Here is an 18,494-nt window from a genome sequence, read left to right as displayed (position 1 = left end):
TGAATCATTTATTAATTCTCTGAGATCCTTTCCTCAAGCTGCCTGTACAAGTGTGTTGTGAAGTGTGTGTTTGTACGTAAATGATGCAAGTGTGCACAGTAAGTAGTGTGTGAAACTGATCGAGGATGCTCCTGTTGACCGTGACCAAAATAATGCCATTTGATCCTACATGTTATTTTCTAGAAATGCTTGAATATTTTTTCTCAATGCCAAGAAGCCAATGTTTATTTTTGTACTACATTTTGTCCAGATTTTATGTTTCCCTCTCCACTACAGATTTAAAGTGACTTGGCTTCACTCATTGTGGTACTTTATTTTAAGGTACTAATTATAACTGTATTTAATGTTGAAAGCATGCCCTATAAAAGTATAAAATGATATAAAAGCATAGCAGACGATATTCCTTTGTACAAAATGAAGCATATCTAATGTTTAACCGTTTTTATTCTAGCATGCAGATTAATGCTAAAATCTGATTTTATGTTAATAATTACAAAGTATGTATAACTTAGCAACAGGACTAACAATGAGCACTTTGTCAGACAGAATTGTCCTGCCATGATCTCTGAGAGCTAAAGATGGTTGTTATTTTATTTGAAATGCTGCTATCCTTTGTTTTGAGCAGAAATGTTGTTTTTTAAATTAACTTTAAGACAAGTAGCAATAAAACTTTTTACTGTGAAATGTATTCGTTGAGTCTGATTGTCCAAATGCGCATCATTTATTGGATGTAGCTCCACTTCATATGGTCTTAAGGAGGAATCTTGAAGATAGGTTGAAATGGTCCCTCAAGATGTATGATGGAAGGATGGAAAAGGCATTTTGGACAGATGTGAGTTGAAGCACATCATAAGGGTACGAAGGACAGAAAACAGCTATTTCAGAAACATTAATATTGTTTATTAATATATGTTTGTCTAATTGTCATTAAAAAAAATGTTGTTTTGATGTTTCATACAAAGAAAAGAAGAAGATCACCAGGTCATTACCTACAAATGCTCTCAGACCAGATTATAATACTGCTCCAGTGGCTCCAGGCTTAGTGCTTAGGGTGTTAAGGATGGGCGGTAATAAGGAGGAGGATGGTCAGATCTATTCTTGAAGCGACCATATTAGCTCCATATTCCAACAGTTACACGTTGTACCCAGCACAAGTCACCGTTAATTTATATCCATCACTACTACTTAAACATGGAACAATGCATTATCTAAATACGTATATGTATGTGAAGGTAAATGTTAATTACTAATTAGTTTCATTTGTTTGCTTTATTTTATTAATTGTCACCTTTAACAAAAGTGATGTCTGCTAGTGCTGTATTTTGTTTTGTCAACATTGAAAAACGTCCCATTTACAGAAGAAATTGCTTAAACTGGCAATTTCTTTACTAAATTGTACTAAATTTGACTAAATGTCAAAAATTATACACATTTTAGATAAATAAAAATGCTTATTTTACACAAATTCCCTTTCTTACTTAGAAGAAAGAAGTAAGAAATTACACATCTTTCATCCCTTCACTGTTCTTTTCTTTTCCTTATTCCTATTTTGCTGTTCGTGGTGTTACCATTCTGTGCCATTAGAAGGCAACAATGGGCTTTTGAATAACAACAACTATTGACGTTTGTGGGGCAAACAAACGTCCTCATGGACCCCTGTGAAGTGTCCAGAGCACCACTGAGCCACATATTAAAATGCAAGATGAAAGAAAAGATACAAAGATCAGAATAGTTAACATTCACTCCAGAGAAGCATTATTACAGTTTTGCACTATTAGTTAAATCTGACCATAACCATTGGGATGAGAGGATGAATAAAAAATAGATCGTTTGAATCTCGTTCCTCTGTGGTTTTAATAAGTTTGACAATAACAAAATAGAAAAGAGCAGTGCTTTATTGTTTTTACTTAAATGTCAGGTTAGTTGAGGTAACATGTCTCTGGAGGGGATTTGACGTCATGTAATCTTCCTCAGAGCTTGGTGGTATCCACTTGACCTCTTGGTACAATCCCCTCTCCACTTCTGTCAAAAACACTAAAGGAGCTTTAGCTTATACATATCTCAGCACTCAGCAATGAGACTGTTTTTCCAGAGTGTTTTGGATGTGAAAGGTCTGATTTTTTTTGGAAATATTAACATTGTACGGGAGAAAAAACACTGTCAACTGGGATCGGAAGAAACAAGTCGTTTGGATTTTTCCATCAGCATTTTTGAAATTGCCTTAATCTTGAGGTCGATGCCATGGATTTGCAACAAAAGCTAGAGCTTCTATGCTAATTATTGATGTTTTATTAGCTCATTGCCTTTTTTAATCTTTGTTTTTGTTTTAGTTTTACTTGACTCTTAAATATGGGTCAATCACAGAGCACCGATAGGGAAGTGACTCTTCATGACATTCAGGAGCTCTATCGCAAGTTTGCAAGTGAATGTCCGAGTGGAAATCTACACCTACACGAATTTAAGAAAATCTTTGGAGTTACCAGCAGGTCCAGTGAAGAAGAGTCTGCATATATGGAAAATGTCTTCAGGTCCTTTGATACGAATAAGGTACTACAAAAGAGTTGTTAGAATATTAGTAGACTGATTTCATCTTGTGTCAGGCCTCTCAGTGGTGGGAGGTGAGATGATCGACGGATGTTTCACCCTCATGTTTTCTTCTTAGGATGGGAAAATAGACTTCATGGAGTATGTGGCAGCACTACACCTTGTTCTTCGTGGAAAGCTGGAGGACAAATTGAAATGGTCTTTTAAAGTATATGACAGGGATGGAAACGGCTGTTTGGACAGAAAGGAAGTGAAGCACATTGTCAAAGCAAGTATCCTGATATTACATGTACAATTAAGAATTACATATTTCAGCTACATCTTCACTGATTATGTAGAAGTGTAGAAGTTGTACTGCATGCATGACAATGATTGAGAAACTCACAATATTTTGATTTGTTTACAAACACCCATCATACTATAACTGTGAGAAAGAATGCAACAGTATCTATAGCAATTTGTCTGTTTTCTTCTATTTAGATCATCGCTCACATAAAGAAGCACAACCATCCGTGTTTCACAGGGAATATTGATGACATCTGCGATAGAATATTTGAACTGGTGGACAAGAACAACGACAGTAAGTAGTGTTATGCTGTCGCTCTACTTCTAGTTCATATGCTGAGAACCTTTAAGTGTGTTTGATCAGAGACTGTATGTGCACTTGTATCATTCCTTCCGCTTCTGATTTTTCCAGGTCAAATTTCTTTGGAGGAATTTATCGAGGGGGCTGAAAAAGACCCCTGGGTCATGGAGCAGCTCAAACTGGACATTGGCCCCTGTGATTGGTTCATTGGACAACAGGAGAAGAATTCATGACCTCCTCATGAGCAGAATGTATTTTGTGACTGCTTCATGGGAAAAGCTGCATTAGCTCATTTATCCTTATTCAAGTTTGGATAGACCAAGATATGATACAGGACAATCTGATTGATCATTCCTGTTGCTTGCAGATCCAACTTTCCCATTCCTTTTATTTCATCAGGTGGGGGTTTTGGAGGTAAAGCCTCTCACATTCAATCTCTACCTTGTGTGAGAATGTTGTGTGCATATGACCTTTAGCTTGTAGGAGCCGTGTTTATAATTTGTTATGTTTGTTTATTGATCATCTCTTCCATGACGTTTGGTATCCTGTCACGTGGGCTGAACTGCCAGTCATCATTGTGTGTTTATTCTGTTACCTGTTATACCTGTTCCCCTGCTGCCAGACAATGGAGAGAGGAGTGTGTCTTGGGTTCCCACATTTTCTGACTGCATATTCTGAATAGTTCACCGTAAATGTCAAAGCATCCACTTCCACCTTACCTGGCATTGATTTCAAGTACGGGTGCTTTGAAATGGACAATAAATCTTTAAAACACATTTCTGGATTGGAACTAAATCATTGACACAAGCCGTCATACAAGTATTGATTGCCCCTGTCTCAAAAATTATTAAAATGTGGTTAGATGTGTAAACATTAATTCAAGAAAATTGCTAGATAATCAAAATGACCAATGATGAAGATAATTCCAGTTATTTCATTCTTCTGCTTCTTCTTCTTCCTCTTATCAATATCTAATATCTAATAATAATAATATCTAATATTGCAATAGTCTTTTTTACATTGAGAGGTTTGGTCACATCCACTGTAGCTCATGCAAGCATGCAGGTGTCCAGAATGATGTATATTTTTATTGAAGAAAGCATTTGACATGACATGCAGTAGTGTAGATGCAGAGCCCTAGATGACATCGGTGTTGTTGGTTCGATGATCTCGTAGGTACAGTTATCACAGGAAGATGTCATACAGCATTGCAGGCGGCTACAGATCGCATTATAGGCTGTGGTGGGAGAAAAAGAGAAAAAAGAGGAGAAAAAAGAGAGGGGGTCACATGAGGAGGCAGGGAGGAGAAAAACAAAAAGGGAAGAAATCCCACCCAAAGACCCGACCCACCCCAGCAGTCACACAACCCCACATTCACACAACCCCATCCTGGCCCGCCTGCGATTAAGAAACTGGTGCTCAGGTTTTCAGTCACTGTAGGTCTGTAAAATACGAAAGATAGATAGAACTTATAAATGTGTGCCCTCATAGTGTACTTGATTCTCTCAAGTTCAAGAAAAATAATAAGATCTCAGAGATGGTCCCTCTTAGTGGTGTCCTGAACAAAAGCAATTATTCCCACATAAGTTGAGAGGGAGGGGAAGGGAAATTTTGGAAATTGTTGGAGGAAAACTGTCTGATTTGGAAGTACTTAAATAATTGGTTTGCAGATCAGGGCAGCTGTGGAGTTGGAGCAGGATTGGGCTTCCAGCCTGCAACAGGCTAGATTGGGAGAGTCAACCCACAAGCGTAATTTATTGATATGAATTGCCCAGTAATAGGATTGATGTGAGTGATTGAGTGATGTGCAGATCCTTGGAGGCTTTGCACCCCAAATGAAGGCGCTGATCATTTTGTCCGATCTAAAGAGTCAAAGAAATGTTTAAGTAAGAATAGAGGAAAAGATTAAAACAGGTAAAGAAATCTCAGCAAAACATTCATTTTGATCACATTTATTTTCCCAATTAAGGAGAGCGGTAAGCTGTTCCATCTTAGAAAGTCAGACTTCAGTGTTGTCGTAAGCTCGGTGAAGTTGGCGGCGGGCAGGAGGTCTGAGAATGTACGAGTCACATTCATGACGATGAATTGTGTTGCTGTTCTCTCCAGAATGACCATTGCTTACATTTACAGTCATTTGTGTGAAGACAGCTCTCTCCCTACCTGTAGGGTGTGTAAGTATGCATGAATACACTGATCTGGGTATTTGTGACTGCGCAACGTCAGACCTGGTTTGTGTGGCTTGAGTGCTCATTTCTATAGATATTATTTGTACATGTGAACAATCTAGGCACTAGCAAATTTATTTGATGGCAAACTGATTTAACCCTAAGAATACTGTAGGAAGACCATGGAGTAGAAAGTCACCTAAAGTCTCCAAGTGAAAACATTCACAGTACATGCACTGACACTGAATCATACAGTGTATGTGAAAAACAGTGTTGTAAACTTGTGATCTACATGCAGCTTCATGGTTTCATTAATTAGACTAACTACCCTAATACCCCAATAATCCCTTAAATGGAAAGTAACAGATCACCTTAACCATAAACAAGTATTCTCTCCTGTTTTTGATACATATAGATGTAATGTTTACATGGTTATAAAGTGTCTTGGCCATCTAATCTAAGAGATCAATCTTGATTTGTGTTGTGTATGTATGTGTGTTATAGTGGCTCAACTTTGACCACGTTTTTTAATAATAAGTATATTATTTAGTATGTTTATTATGAAGCAATGATTTCCGGTTGCAAGCAGTCATCATTATCCGTTTAATTACAATACAAAGGTTTACATTTCTGTGTTGTGTAAAATGTAATACTAGCGAAGCATCATAAAAGGTCTAAAAGAGAACATATATCTTCTTCATGCTAGTTACATCTGATTTTTATCAGTGGGTGATACAAAGTTACTGGATCGATTATTTGAAACCTGTGGCGTAGAATTACGAGGCAGTTTGACTAAAGCGGAAATGACTAGCAGGTTTTGCTCTCACCATATGTTTTCTCTTTGACAGGTAAACAGTATCAAGCCTCATATTTAGAATATTGTGAATGAACGTATTAATGAATACGGTTTGGCATTAGGGTACACAGAAACGCGAATGTATTGTATGGTAATTAAATGGTGTATTTGCAAATGTGATTCACGCTCTCCTGTCAACCAGAAGGACCCGCTGCGCATGCGCACTAACACTTCAGCTGTCTGTTGACAACCGAGACCCAATGCAGAGCTGTTCCATTTCTTCGGCAAATGGATTAAAATGTGATTTTGCAAGGATTCATCGAGGCAGCAAGGTATCAAATGGACTTATTCTCGAGGCTATAGGTTCGGTAAGCTCTTGGATAAGTATTTTGCCTTACACAGCTTACTCATCATTGAGATAAGCGAGATGCAGTTGAATGTCAATGTAGCTAAGTTAGCATGCACATACTTAGCGAGCAAGATAAAGTTAGCTAGCTCGATTAGCTGTAGCATTAGAGGAGGCTTTATGAGACAGCCTCACTAGCGCTTACTTCGTTCCCATTTTCCTGGTGGACGTAAGTTAAGGGTAAATAAATCCCCCCTGGCGCGGGTTAGTTTGTTAGCAGTATGGCTGAAATAGCATTCCTATATACGAGCTAGCATTGTGGCTAATGAGCATTTTTAAATGGACAGCAACTCGTGAAGCCACACTGCTCATCGCTTCCATCACTTCGCAACACGTCATCGTACTGTCGTGTCTCGGGTTTATGGTTCAATAGTTAAGGTTCGATTTACTTCAGCTGATTAGGTTTAAGAGAACCTGTTGTTATATTATTCTACTGAATAAATGGCCTCGTAACTATAGCCCTCATTCTGCTGTGTCCTCTCCTTCTCCTTGTTTCCCAGCAACAAATAACAAAACTTCCTTGTAGAAAAGCTGATAATAAACCAAAAAAGCGTCACGAGCAGGAAGTCTGAATTTAGTTTCCATCTGATTCTTCACAGCTCTTCTTTCGCCAAAGTGTGTAATAAATAGTGTTCATCGTTAAGTTAAGATTGCCAACTTATGAACACTGCAGCATTATACTCCGGACCTGTATTTGTTTACTTTAGGCAACCGGTTTGACTTAAATGTTATCTCCATTACTTCGGCTGGGATTTTTTTTCCTTTCCCCACCCTTTCCAGTGTACTTAATCAAACGGCTGATGTGACGTCTTCACAGCCCTCAGCGTTTTAAATTGTTTGCGTAGCTGTAAGCAGAACCGGTGTGTGTTAGGTAGGGTCAAGACGCCCTGTAATCAGAGCGGACCTGCAAAACACACTATTAAGCTTCTTGCTTTTGGCCTTCAGTTCAGCCTAATTAGGAAAGATGAATGTCCTGAAACTGTGCCTTAGACTCTTCTGAATCCAGGGTGCTTGTAAATATTTTATGGAAGGATCACATAGAGGAAATCGAAGATGCAGATGCCTTGTCTCATACCCGTCTGTATTTGTTTAAGTGTGGGGGGAACGATGATAATCTGCTCTTTGAAAGATGAAGCATCCTTGTGTTAAATTTGTGAACATGAAAGTGTTGTTGATTTATGTAGATGGTTTGTGTTGTCAGTGTTTGCCTCTTATTCTGAACACATGAAACCTTGTATGCGCCTGACATAATGATTAAGTGATATTGTTGAGAGTGAAGCTTTGCTCCCTTCAGCTGGCTTCGCTTAAGTTGGAACAAGATGTTTGGGTGCAAGCCGAGGAATGATTCAAGTCCATGACATCAACATGGAGGGACAGGACAAACAAAAAAATGTAGAACCCTGACATGGACACCATCCGTGTGAAAAAAACGTTAGATACACCCTTTTTTTTTGGGAGTAATTTAAGTTGGTGGAACGCTGTCTTAACTCTGGATATGTGTATTTTTTTAGGTCTAAACTGACATCATGCTGAAGTGGTTATCCGGTGATGAGGGAGGTCCTGGCTCTGGAGTAAGTAGGCATGTTTGTCAAGGTCATGTACTTATTTTGCTTTGCATGAATGGTGATCTGTTGTTACTAGTGGGCTGGCATTGTTAGCAGGATCTCTACAACATCAACAATACATGGAAAAGATCTGTTTTAGTGTGACATCACTCTCAACCTCTAAAGTCTTTAATTTTTTTGCAATATGTTAGCTATTAATACATTTGTACATGGAACATCTACATCAGTGGGTTAGGGTTATGTCCAACAATTGAATATTTCCACTCTGTCCATCAGCATTCTTCACTTAAAGATAAATCCACCTAAACTATTTTGTTATAGATAGTATCCAGAACATTTATCAGTTATCGTTTTTATCAATTATTTCACGATTTCTTAGGTTACCTCCCCAAATGTGGCTTAGAGGAACCCTGCAAATGGCAGTCAGTGTGTTTCATGTTCCGATAGAGGGGGATTAGATAGACTGCTGACCACAGGGTTTTGACCCAGACAGTTGGAGCTCATGCTTCCTGTGAATTCTCCACCCTTACATTCTACAAGCTGCTGTATATGTATATCTTAAGTTTGCTTTAGGTTCTGAAACTCTTAGCACCCAAGGATGGATAAAAACAGCACTTCTGGGAAATTATGCACTTCAAGCAGAAAAGTTGTGTCATGACACAAAATAGGGATTCATTGGCTGTGGTTCAAGAGCAGTGTCCATCTTCTTTCAATTTAGCTTTTACCTGTCTGGCATCCATGTAATTTCATCACCCTAAGTTAAAAAGTCTTAAGGCGTGGCCATTACCAGACTCAAATGTTTTGAATTCCTTTCCACCATTGTGTTCCACTGGCAACTGCTAGCAATGGAGGTCGACAATAATGCCATTCTCATGCGCTTCATGTTTAAAGATACACACTCTCAGGCTGTCAGTGCCACCCAATGAAAATCACATTTGGCTCGTCCTAAGAGCATTGTCAAATATGGTTGTGTTAGTATACCAGAACACTCACAAGTGTTTCTCACAAGTGTTTGTTTAATGTGTGGCAAAGAAACGAGCTTAAAGGTCACTGTGCATTCTTCAAAATAATAAAGCTCCACATCCCCCCTGTCTCTCCTCAGGCCCCAGGCTCTCCCCAGGATGCTGCTGCTGCTGCTGCTGCTGCTGGTGGAGATACTACTGTCACAGAAGTGGTAGAGCGGCTGGCCCAAACTGAGCAGCTGGTCACTCAGCTGAAAGAGATGATCAGAGAGAAGGATGCAGCGCTGCACACAAAAGATGACCAACTCAAAGTAAGGACAGGTCTCCTTCTTGTCTTTACGTGACCTCCTTGTAGTAAACAAAAGATGCAGTTAGACCATCAGCACTTGAATCACTATCATGTTATGGTATTTGAAGTGGGTCTTCTTGCTATTTGCTTCTTCCCGACTCAGTAAAAAGCTCCTTCACTAAAATGCTGTATCTAGTTAATTATTAGTCTCAAGTCAAAGTCTACTATACATTGGTAGAGACAGCAGTGTGAGACAAGAGTTCAGCTATGATTCAGCAATTGTGGAAAAGTATATAGAAGCTCTACTTGAGTAAAAGTAGAGGTACTTGCGGTCTCTCTTTCAGAAGTGATGTTGTTACAAGACACTTTACCTTACAAAAAAACAGTTATAGTTTTTCAGCTGCTGAAATTTTCTTAGGTGTCAAAAGCAATAATCATTAGCATTACAAGTAAACATGTCTTGTTCCTCAATGAGGTACTGTATATGTACAGTACCTTCTGTTCTTTGATCTGCAAAATCTGTACTCTTAGCCAAACAGAACACAGCTGATAAGGATTACATTGTCAAGATTCCACTGTAGTGTTTTGCAAACCTTTACTCAAAGTCAGCTTAAAGCCTTTTTTTTGATTGAAACATTATGACTTTATTCTTTAAACGTTTTGGCCCCAATACCCGATTGTAGTTTCGACAAAAGCAGTGGCGTAAAAGTATGTTTTATTTTCGATATATGGTGAAGTAAAAGTGAGTATTTGCGAAAACACACTTAAGTACTGTAATGAAGTGTTCTATGTACTGTGATGAAGTTTTTTTTTTAACTTAACACCACTAGACGCAAGTAACATTTGGATTAGAAGCTACTAACATGGGTACGGGAAATTGGTGAAACCATTCTGCTGCAGGCCTCTGTTACACTAGCCCCATTGTCAAAGCCATCTTTCTACCATAATTTCTCTCAGGTTTCTTATATGCAGACAGATATACCAGCAGACAACTATTTTTTGTCCTCTTTGTTGTGGTAAAATGAAGGTGAACCTTGTATTATCTGTACTTCAGGTGGAGAAGGAGGCAGGTGAGGCAAAACTGTCCAAGTTGCGTCTCCAGAACAAGGCTAAGGTGACATCTCTGACCGCACAGCTTGAGGAGTTGAAGAAACAACAGGGTGGTCACGACACACCCACCCGCAGCAAGAAGGTGTCATGTCTAATCTTAACCATATCCTCTTCTAGTTCAGATATAGCTTTGTCACTCTCTGTAACAAAAATAAAAGCCATGCTTCTGCATGCTTTGATTTAAACAGCTTAATGTAATGATCATCACCATCTAGCTCTGTTAAACAGGTGCCGGGTTCACATATGCCATTTCATTTCATAGAGTTGCTTCTTACTTTCCCCCTAGGGAGCATCAGAAGGAGGAGAGCAGGCCAGTCGGGGTAAGATTGTCTTGCTGAAGAAGAAGGTGGAGGAACTCGAGCAGCAGCTTGTACAAAGAGACCAGGAACTGGAAATCAAAGTAAAGTATCTTTGTGTTTCCCAAAGCAAATACATGGGCATGAGTAAAAAAGATCTTAATAGATATGTCGAGGATACTATCACTTAACATGGTCTCTAAACAAGGTGCCCTCAGCCAGGGAGCTGTTTTCCCTCAGGAACATTGTTCGATTTAATATACTGCAATACCTCTTTCTATGCAGTGATCATTTTTCTGACCATAAGTGTGACGAATCAATTTTTAGAAGAAGGAGGTGGGGGCACAGCTGCAGCGAGGTGAGGAGATGGACATAATGCTGACAGAGAAGGACAAGAAGCTGGCAGAGAAGGAGGCCTATATCGTCCACCTACAAACAGCCTTGGCAGGAGATCACGCTGTTACAACTGCACCAGAAGTAAAGGTGAACATCACCTCACATGTCATACTTTCTGCATTTTCACATCTTGGTTATTGGACAAATATTGTGACAACAAAAGAAAGCAATATATCCAGGCATTCAGTTACTAAAGTCCAAGAGGCAATAGTTTGTGATGTTTAATACCCTAGCCTAAAGTATATTGGTTAGCCACTCTTTGATGTCCAACTATTCTATGCCTCCCCAGGCTACAGAGGACAGTGGAGCGATGCAGGAGCTCCAGCTGCTGGTCCAGAGCCTGACCAAGAAGGTTGGCGAAGCAGAGGAGCGCTACAGTTTGCTCCAGGAGCAGACAGACAGCCTCAAAGGGCTGCTCGCCACAGAGAAGGAGCAGTACAGTCAGAAGGAGAGCATGTACAAACAGAATGTAAGTTCTTAATTGTTGCATAATTTTGCTGATCAGGGTGCACTACCGTTATCTTAAAACACTTTCTTGTAACATTCAGTTGTTTGTGTTTTTATAACAGAAGTTGTTGTCTGGATTTTCTTCTCAGTATGCCCCTTTGCATTTGTTTTTAGATCCAGACCTTCAAAGACATAATTCTCCAGAAAGATAACCAGGTTATAGAGATCAACCAGATGCATGAACAGGAGCTCTTCAAACTAGCGGCAAAGTCTGATGCAAGTGCTGATTTAGAACAGGTAATAACAGATGAGTTTTAACTGAACATAACAGACTTTCTGTTTGCAGGATATCTTAAATCAGATTTCAAATCAGGTAACAGAGGGAAGAAAGTAGCTGCAAATTCTAGAATGACCAAGCTCCTTTGTCTATTGTTATTGTTAGGAAAGTGGTGTGCACAGCTTTTAAAAAATGACATAATGTGTCACTGTGACTGACTGAATGGAATCTTTGACAGTGGGTTTTAAAGGATACTGTGTCATCATTTCCCCCATCCTCAGCTTTTGAAGGCTCTAAAACAGAAGCTTCATGAGAAAGAGGAGGTGCTGCTTGGTAAAACACAGGTGATTGATGTTCTCCAGGGAGAGGTGGATGGCAGGGACCAACAGATAAAGGTCAGTGAAGACTTTTTCATCATTTTAATTAGCAACATTCCCATCCTCTGAGGGTATCTTTTATGATACCGCGTTTGATACCATTTTCCTCATAACCTCTTAGTCTCTCTACCCTCTGAATCTCCTCTTCTCCCGACAGGAATTCACAGAGCGTCTCCGCCGGCTACAGGTGGAGCGAGAGAGCCTGGAATCTAAGATGGAGGCAGAGAAGCATGTGATGCGAGCACAACTTCGTGACCTGATGGAGAAGCAGCAAGCAGAGGTGCGGCGATTGACTGAGCAGCATCAGGCACAGATGGATCAAGCTCAGCATGATCTCTTGGGGCAGCAAGAGGAGCGGAGGAGGGCCTCAGTAGCAGAACCTCCCGCCAACCAGCAGGACTCAGAAAGCAGAAACATGGATTTAGCCTCTATCCAAAGAATAACTGAGCTGGAAGGTAGGTTGTTTTCTTTTGCAGGACTCTCTTTATTATCCAGTCTTACGTTTTTTGACAAAGAGAATTCATGGTGTCAGAAGCTCGTCTCTAGTCAAAGCTGTGAAGAAGTCTACTGACAATCTGTTACTGCATTGGGGACAGTAAATATTTGGGATCTCTTGAAAATAATGTATCTGTAGCCCTTGATGTTACATTTTAATCCATCTCAATGAAGTTACTGTTTTGATTCTCTGCAGCCCAATCAAAGCAAAAAGCAGATGAAGCCAGCAAATCGGAGGCCAAGTTCCTGAAAATGAAAGCGTGGTCTAAATCTCGAATAAGACAATTGGAGGAGGAATTGAGGAAAAGCCAGGTCAGCTGACCAAAGTTTGCGTTTCTGATTTTACAGTAATTAGATGTCTTCTTAGTCTCTGATGGCATTTCAAACTAAATGTTGTCTAAGATGTCTGTTTCTATAATGAATTCAATACACATACAACGGAAGTAATAGCATTTGTTTAGCTTCTGTTATGTTAGTATTGTTATTGTCTACCAAGTTAAAAGATGTTTACCTCATCTCCTGTAGGCTGGAATTGCACCCCCAGACCTGACTGCTCTACGGAGACAGATAACAGCACTAGAGGAGGAGCGACAGGAGAATTTCTGGAAATTTGAGCAATATGATGAGCTCAAAGCAAAGAATGGTACAAAAGCTAAACGCAAATGCCTATGACCTTTTCAAAAACTCCAGCATTTTCTTAATCCATGTTTGTATATGCCTTACTACATGGTAGCCAGGTCTATACTGTGATACTGTGAGTGTCTGCCTCCTTAAAACATTGCATTTGATGTTTACTGATAGATATGCTGGAGACTAAGCTGGTGGTTTATGAGGAGCAACAGAGGACGTTACAAGCAGACCTGGAGCAGGTTACCAAGAGGGCTGCTTCTCAGGTCTGGGCTCCAAGTCCTTTCAAATAGTTTTTCTCTTTTTACAGCTTAGAGTTGGTGGGATGCTACATTTTGAACTTGCTTATTGTTGTTGTGTCTGGCCATAGGCAAGTGAGTCCGGCAGCGCTGATGACACTCAGAGCCAGGTCCTGGAATGGCAGGAGATGGTAGCTGACGCGGTCAGTGCCAGGGACCGGGCCAGGGAGGAAAGGACTGCCTTAGCCCTCCGCATTAACCACATGGAAGAGGAAAGAGAGGGTAAGGTCATTGCTGGAGGTTAACACACATATGAAAATGACCAGCTGACTGATGGACAGATCATAGAATAAACTTTCCAAATGGTTTATCACTACTAGGGAACCTTTCAGTGTTCGTGGCTGTTTGTTTTCCCAGTGATAGAGTTTATTCCTGTTTTGATTCCATAGTTTCTATATGAGTGGACTGACGGGCAATCCGAAATGAAATGCTTTTCTTGTTTTGCATACAATATTCAAAACGATCATATTCACTCATGCAATGCCCTCACTACTGTAACTTTTATTTTAGGAAGAACGTTTCGGTCCATTTTAAGCCTCATTTTATTTTATTTTGATTGATTAGCACTGATTCCCACCCCCGCTGTTATCTGTTTGACTGAACATTACTTTTTTGTCCTCTGTCTTCACTCTTCCACTGTCTTTGGTGGGGAGTATTTGGCTCCCCCCAAGCTGCCTCCCATCTCATGGACCTCAGCCCCCATTCTCCTTCTCCTGCCCCCCCTGCTCCAGGGATGGGAGCAGCCATACAGAACAGTTTCCCATCAGTTTTGTGCATGCAGGCCCCCACCCCTCCCCAACATCCAGCACAGATCCTGCTCACTGTACTGTTTGCAGTTTCCTTGAATTTTCATTGTTGGCTTAAACTACATGCAGTACAGTGTCCAGTCTGTACTTTTGAGTCCGTCATTACTTTTTCACTGTCCAGTGGTTTTGTCCCCATGTGCAATAATCTCATTCCTTTAGTTTATTTTGACAGTTTCTTCTTACCTTTTTGTATGTGGGCACACTTAAGATGTATTGGATTAATGCACCAAAATGATATCAAGTAATCATAGACTTGTCTGTTTTTGACAACAGACATACTGCAATTTTCTAAAAGTATATACTGCAAAAAAAGAGTGAAGAAAACATGAAGTCTGACCTAAAATACAGTGTTTAAGACCCATTTTCACACGGACCTATGGCTGTTGAGTTTGTTTGGTCAGGCTCTTACTGATTGTATCAAATAACAGGTCAGTGAAGTGGTTTCAGCATTAATGAGAATAATGAGATCCCCAACATTGAGCTGTGCATTCCTTTCAACCATTATCTATCATATGAGAGAACACTAACCTTTTGAAGAAATGGGTCTGTTTTTAAGAGTATGTGTACATTTTTCCTCCCTTAATCAGTCAGGGGCCATTGGTGTATGTTGCTGTATGTCATCCATTTGAACAGAAGCCATTCTTACTTTTTGCTTGCTCACACTGACCACAGGTTAATCCATTGAAATAATTTCCACTTCTTCACCGCCCTTTGCTTTGCACTGCCCCTTTCCCTCTCGTAATACTCAAGTGAGTTTACAAAATGCTCATGCTTTTCCAAACTAAGTCACTGTTTCATTTTGAACTTCATTCTTGAGATATTTGGCATTCACTTACCTTAGGCCTTTGAATTGACCTTTACTAACCCCTGTGTTGTTATTATAGTATAACTAAGATCTATTTGGGTACCCACAAGATTGGTTTAGCTTATGTTTTGACATGCACAACATGTTCTGATGAAGTAATAACACAGGGTTGTATAACGGTCCATTCAGAGGACTATGATCATGGTAAGTGAGTATTAAAAAACACCAGAATGCTGCAACTGGCAATGTTGGTGACCTAGTTCATACATACTGTAAATGGACTGGAAATCATGAAAGGTTGTTAAGTTGCGAGTATCAAGTTTAAAATCTGCATGTTGTCACAAAACAGATGGGAACCTGTTTTGTTCATACTGCTACTGCTTATTCAATGTGGCATTGCTGTGCTTGCATCTTACGCCGCTAAATGAAAATCTGTAAGACTTGAAGAACCCCTCCAATCTGTACCTGTTCAGTCTGACACCACATGACCAACATAAGAAAATCTTCTCTCTACTCCCTACAAACCTCTACTGTGTGGCTCACATGTCTGAATGCAGCCCGTTTTCCCTTGCTTTGCGATTTAGATATGTGTGGCACTGTCGCTTTTTTGAATGGTTGCACCTGTATACATAACATGATAACCAATGTTCATTCTATGAAACACCGCATACATATTTGGAGTTTGGAGTAAACTTCTCTTCCTCTCTCTTTCTCCCCATTCTTTCAATCTTTATCTTAGTTATTTTACTCACTAATTATGATGCCTCGACTGTGTAATGAAAATTATTCTGTGTCTCAGTTTTTTGTCACGGTCAAATTGCTTTCCCACCCATCCCTTCCTCTTCACCTAAAACAAGACAAACTGCCACCATCAGCCCCAACACTCCCTTATCTTCTCTACATCTCATATCCATCTCACATCCTGGAGTCTTCAAAAAATCTCTTTCAGACTACCGTCATTCTCTCCAACCCCCTTTATACTGCCCCCACCCATAAATACATCCTTGACCCAAAACCCATCTTACCCCTTTCCCTGTGGCACAAAACTGATTGAGGATGACTGGTTCTTTCCTGGCTGCTCCGATCCAGCTCTGGCCAGCCGGCAGCAGGAGTTGGAGGAGGAGCTGGCCCAAGCTCAGGGGATCAGCCAACACAGGGCCAAGAAGCTAGCAGCTCCTGCACAGCGAAGCCTGCAAGTGAGTGCACAGGTTATCATTGCAACATGTGGTTGTAGTTGTGGTTGTGACTGAAAGAATACTCCAAAGTTCCACTTATATTTTCAACACCAAAAATTCAAATTCAGGCTCAGCTCCTTCATCACTCCTGTGATGAGTGTGACAAAACGAGGCTGCCTTGCTTTCAACATTTAAAATCCTGGGAAAGCAGTTTCTAACCTTGAAATCAACCATTTCTAAAATACCTAAAACTTTTCTTAAAATAGCGTTTTGAAAGTTTGACACAACTAAAATGTTAAACTCGGGCGGGAAAAGTCCTTTGAGGTTCTTGGCCAGCCAGCTTTCTGTACAAACAACTGGCTAATAATCGCAACAAAAGTGGCGGACCCTTTTGGGACTGTTTGTTAGAGCGTATGTTTAATTATCTGTGTAGTAATCCTGCTTCCTTTAATCTCATCCCACTTTCAGGAGGACTTTGAGTTTGATGGACAGTCATCTTTCCAGGACCCCCACAGCATCTCAGAGAGCACCACACCAATGGAAGGGGAGAACATGGGAGGTTGGTGGCCCGAGTACAGTACTCCTGACACAGGTGTGAGACCAGCTAGACAGTTTATACTAGCATGCACATGCTCATCCACATCCACATCACCTTTGGAAACTTGCATTGTATTTTGGTTAATATTATTTTTCAACATGCTTGTTATATTGAGTGTTGTGGCTGTTGGTTGTTTTTACCTTTTTTGTCTAACCCACATACATTTTGAATGCAAGACCTGGGGTTTTTTTTTAAGGGAAAAACATTTCCTCCACAGGGTGATACTTACACGCTGTAACTTGGTTTGCATTTTCATCAGTTTTAGGGATTAATATGGACACGTGCATGGTGGTTGAGCTGCCTAGTATTTGGTTTTGTTGGGATTAGTTCACAGTCAATATTTTGATTTTGGGATCATATAAGATGTAGGTGGCAAGATCCTCCCCATCTGTGGTAAGTTTTGTTTTTTCATTGTTTGCATGCCTTGATATTTTTTGTTGGTTCCCATCTTCTTTACTGACAGCGGTGAACTAATATGGTGCTGCTTGTTCTTAAACCAAAAAGTACCTCAGTCATTCTAAAAAAAAAAACCCCGGCAACATAGAAATGGGACTTGTATTTGGTATGTGGTAATTTTTTAATGTAAAATAGACTGATGTATTTTTGGTTGTACCGCTTGAAATCTATTTCTCACATTTCTATATCTTTATTTTCCTATCTCCTTTTTTTCCACATAAATGTATGCATCCTGTGATCATATACACATAATGCTCTTTGGTCTGTCCTCAATATTTCCACCTACTCTTTTCCTGGCTCTAATGATACAGAACAATACGTATATTGCTTTGGTGATTCATGAAGTCAGACGTTCATGAATTGCATAATAATGTATTTGATGTTGTCTGTCCCCAATACCCCAATCTTCTTCCCAATGGTTCCAGGTGGTTTGCGCTCTGTTGTTGAGGAACTAGAGCTAGAGAGGAACCAACTACAGGAGCAGATACTGAGTTTGGAGGAGCGCTGTCATGATCTGGAGGATCGGCTGCAGCTCCAGGCCCGTATCGAGGCATTACAGGTACGGTCACAAATACCCTATATACATTTTTTTCGCATTCCTCGGGTTGAACTACCGTATACCAATGTTTGTTGTCATTATATTAATTATTTTACACATGTATACAAACAATCACATAGAGCCATCAGAAACAAATGTGAATGGTTTACATTACAACATGATGATGATCATTAGTAAATAGGAGCAGGATGAATTGCATGTTTACCCCCAAAGACTAGGATTTTGTAACAAACCCTTCTAACACAGGTGACGTTTGATGTAGATGAAGATGAGCAGCCATATTGGGTCTCTCAGGTGTGTTGTGTCTGTGTGCGCTAGAGAGAGCACCTCTGGCGGTGAAAGCTAATGGTGTGGTGTGTTTGTTTAACCTTGAATGTTTCAAGCAAACGCAATATTCTGTTGCAGACTCACTGGGTAGGGTGAATTACACTTTGTTCAATTCTGTAACTAACATATGT

General features: G+C 40.0%; 2 protein-coding genes across 5 annotated transcripts in view; both read left to right on the top strand.

Annotated features, from left to right (window-relative positions):
* The first annotated feature begins 2,349 nt into the window (after positions 1–2,349).
* guca1g (guanylate cyclase activator 1g) lies at positions 2,350–3,363 on the top strand. Its single transcript, XM_076155615.1, has 4 exons — positions 2,350–2,547; positions 2,663–2,812; positions 3,025–3,124; positions 3,242–3,363. The coding sequence occupies exons 1-4, from the start codon at positions 2,350–2,352 to the stop codon at positions 3,361–3,363; spliced, it is 570 nt and encodes a 189-aa protein (XP_076011730.1).
* Positions 3,364–6,325: 2,962 nt separating this feature from the next.
* Positions 6,326–18,494, top strand: part of LOC143004597 (uncharacterized) — a 29,462-nt gene continuing 17,293 nt past the window's right edge. For 2 of the 4 annotated variants that reach the window (XM_076155614.1, XM_076155611.1), the window contains exons 1-17: positions 6,326–6,423; positions 8,009–8,068; positions 9,165–9,335; positions 10,368–10,505; positions 10,710–10,823; positions 11,047–11,202; positions 11,405–11,584; positions 11,737–11,859; positions 12,121–12,234; positions 12,374–12,671; positions 12,908–13,023; positions 13,237–13,354; positions 13,513–13,604; positions 13,709–13,859; positions 16,338–16,444; positions 16,892–17,015; positions 17,903–18,036. In XM_076155614.1, the coding sequence (XP_076011729.1) occupies positions 8,024–8,068; positions 9,165–9,335; positions 10,368–10,505; positions 10,710–10,823; positions 11,047–11,202; positions 11,405–11,584; positions 11,737–11,859; positions 12,121–12,234; positions 12,374–12,671; positions 12,908–13,023; positions 13,237–13,354; positions 13,513–13,604; positions 13,709–13,859; positions 16,338–16,444; positions 16,892–17,015; positions 17,903–18,036 (2,181 nt within the window). In that variant the 5' untranslated portion in view covers positions 6,326–6,423; positions 8,009–8,023. Of the gene's footprint in view, positions 6,460–8,008; positions 8,069–9,164; positions 9,336–10,367; positions 10,506–10,709; positions 10,824–11,046; positions 11,203–11,404; positions 11,585–11,736; positions 11,860–12,120; positions 12,235–12,373; positions 12,672–12,907; positions 13,024–13,236; positions 13,355–13,512; positions 13,605–13,708; positions 13,860–16,337; positions 16,445–16,891; positions 17,016–17,902; positions 18,037–18,494 lie in introns of all 4 variants that reach the window. The other 2 variants (XM_076155613.1, XM_076155612.1) reach the window with 2 other exon arrangements.

This window comes from Genypterus blacodes, unplaced genomic scaffold (genome assembly GCF_046128005.1).
Source record: "Genypterus blacodes isolate CSIRO-AG114 ecotype Tasmania unplaced genomic scaffold, CSIRO-AGI_Gbla_v1 ptg000067l_1, whole genome shotgun sequence".
NCBI classification, from domain to species: Eukaryota; Metazoa; Chordata; class Actinopteri; order Ophidiiformes; family Ophidiidae; genus Genypterus; species Genypterus blacodes.
This window is presented reverse-complemented; position numbering and strand designations above follow the sequence as displayed.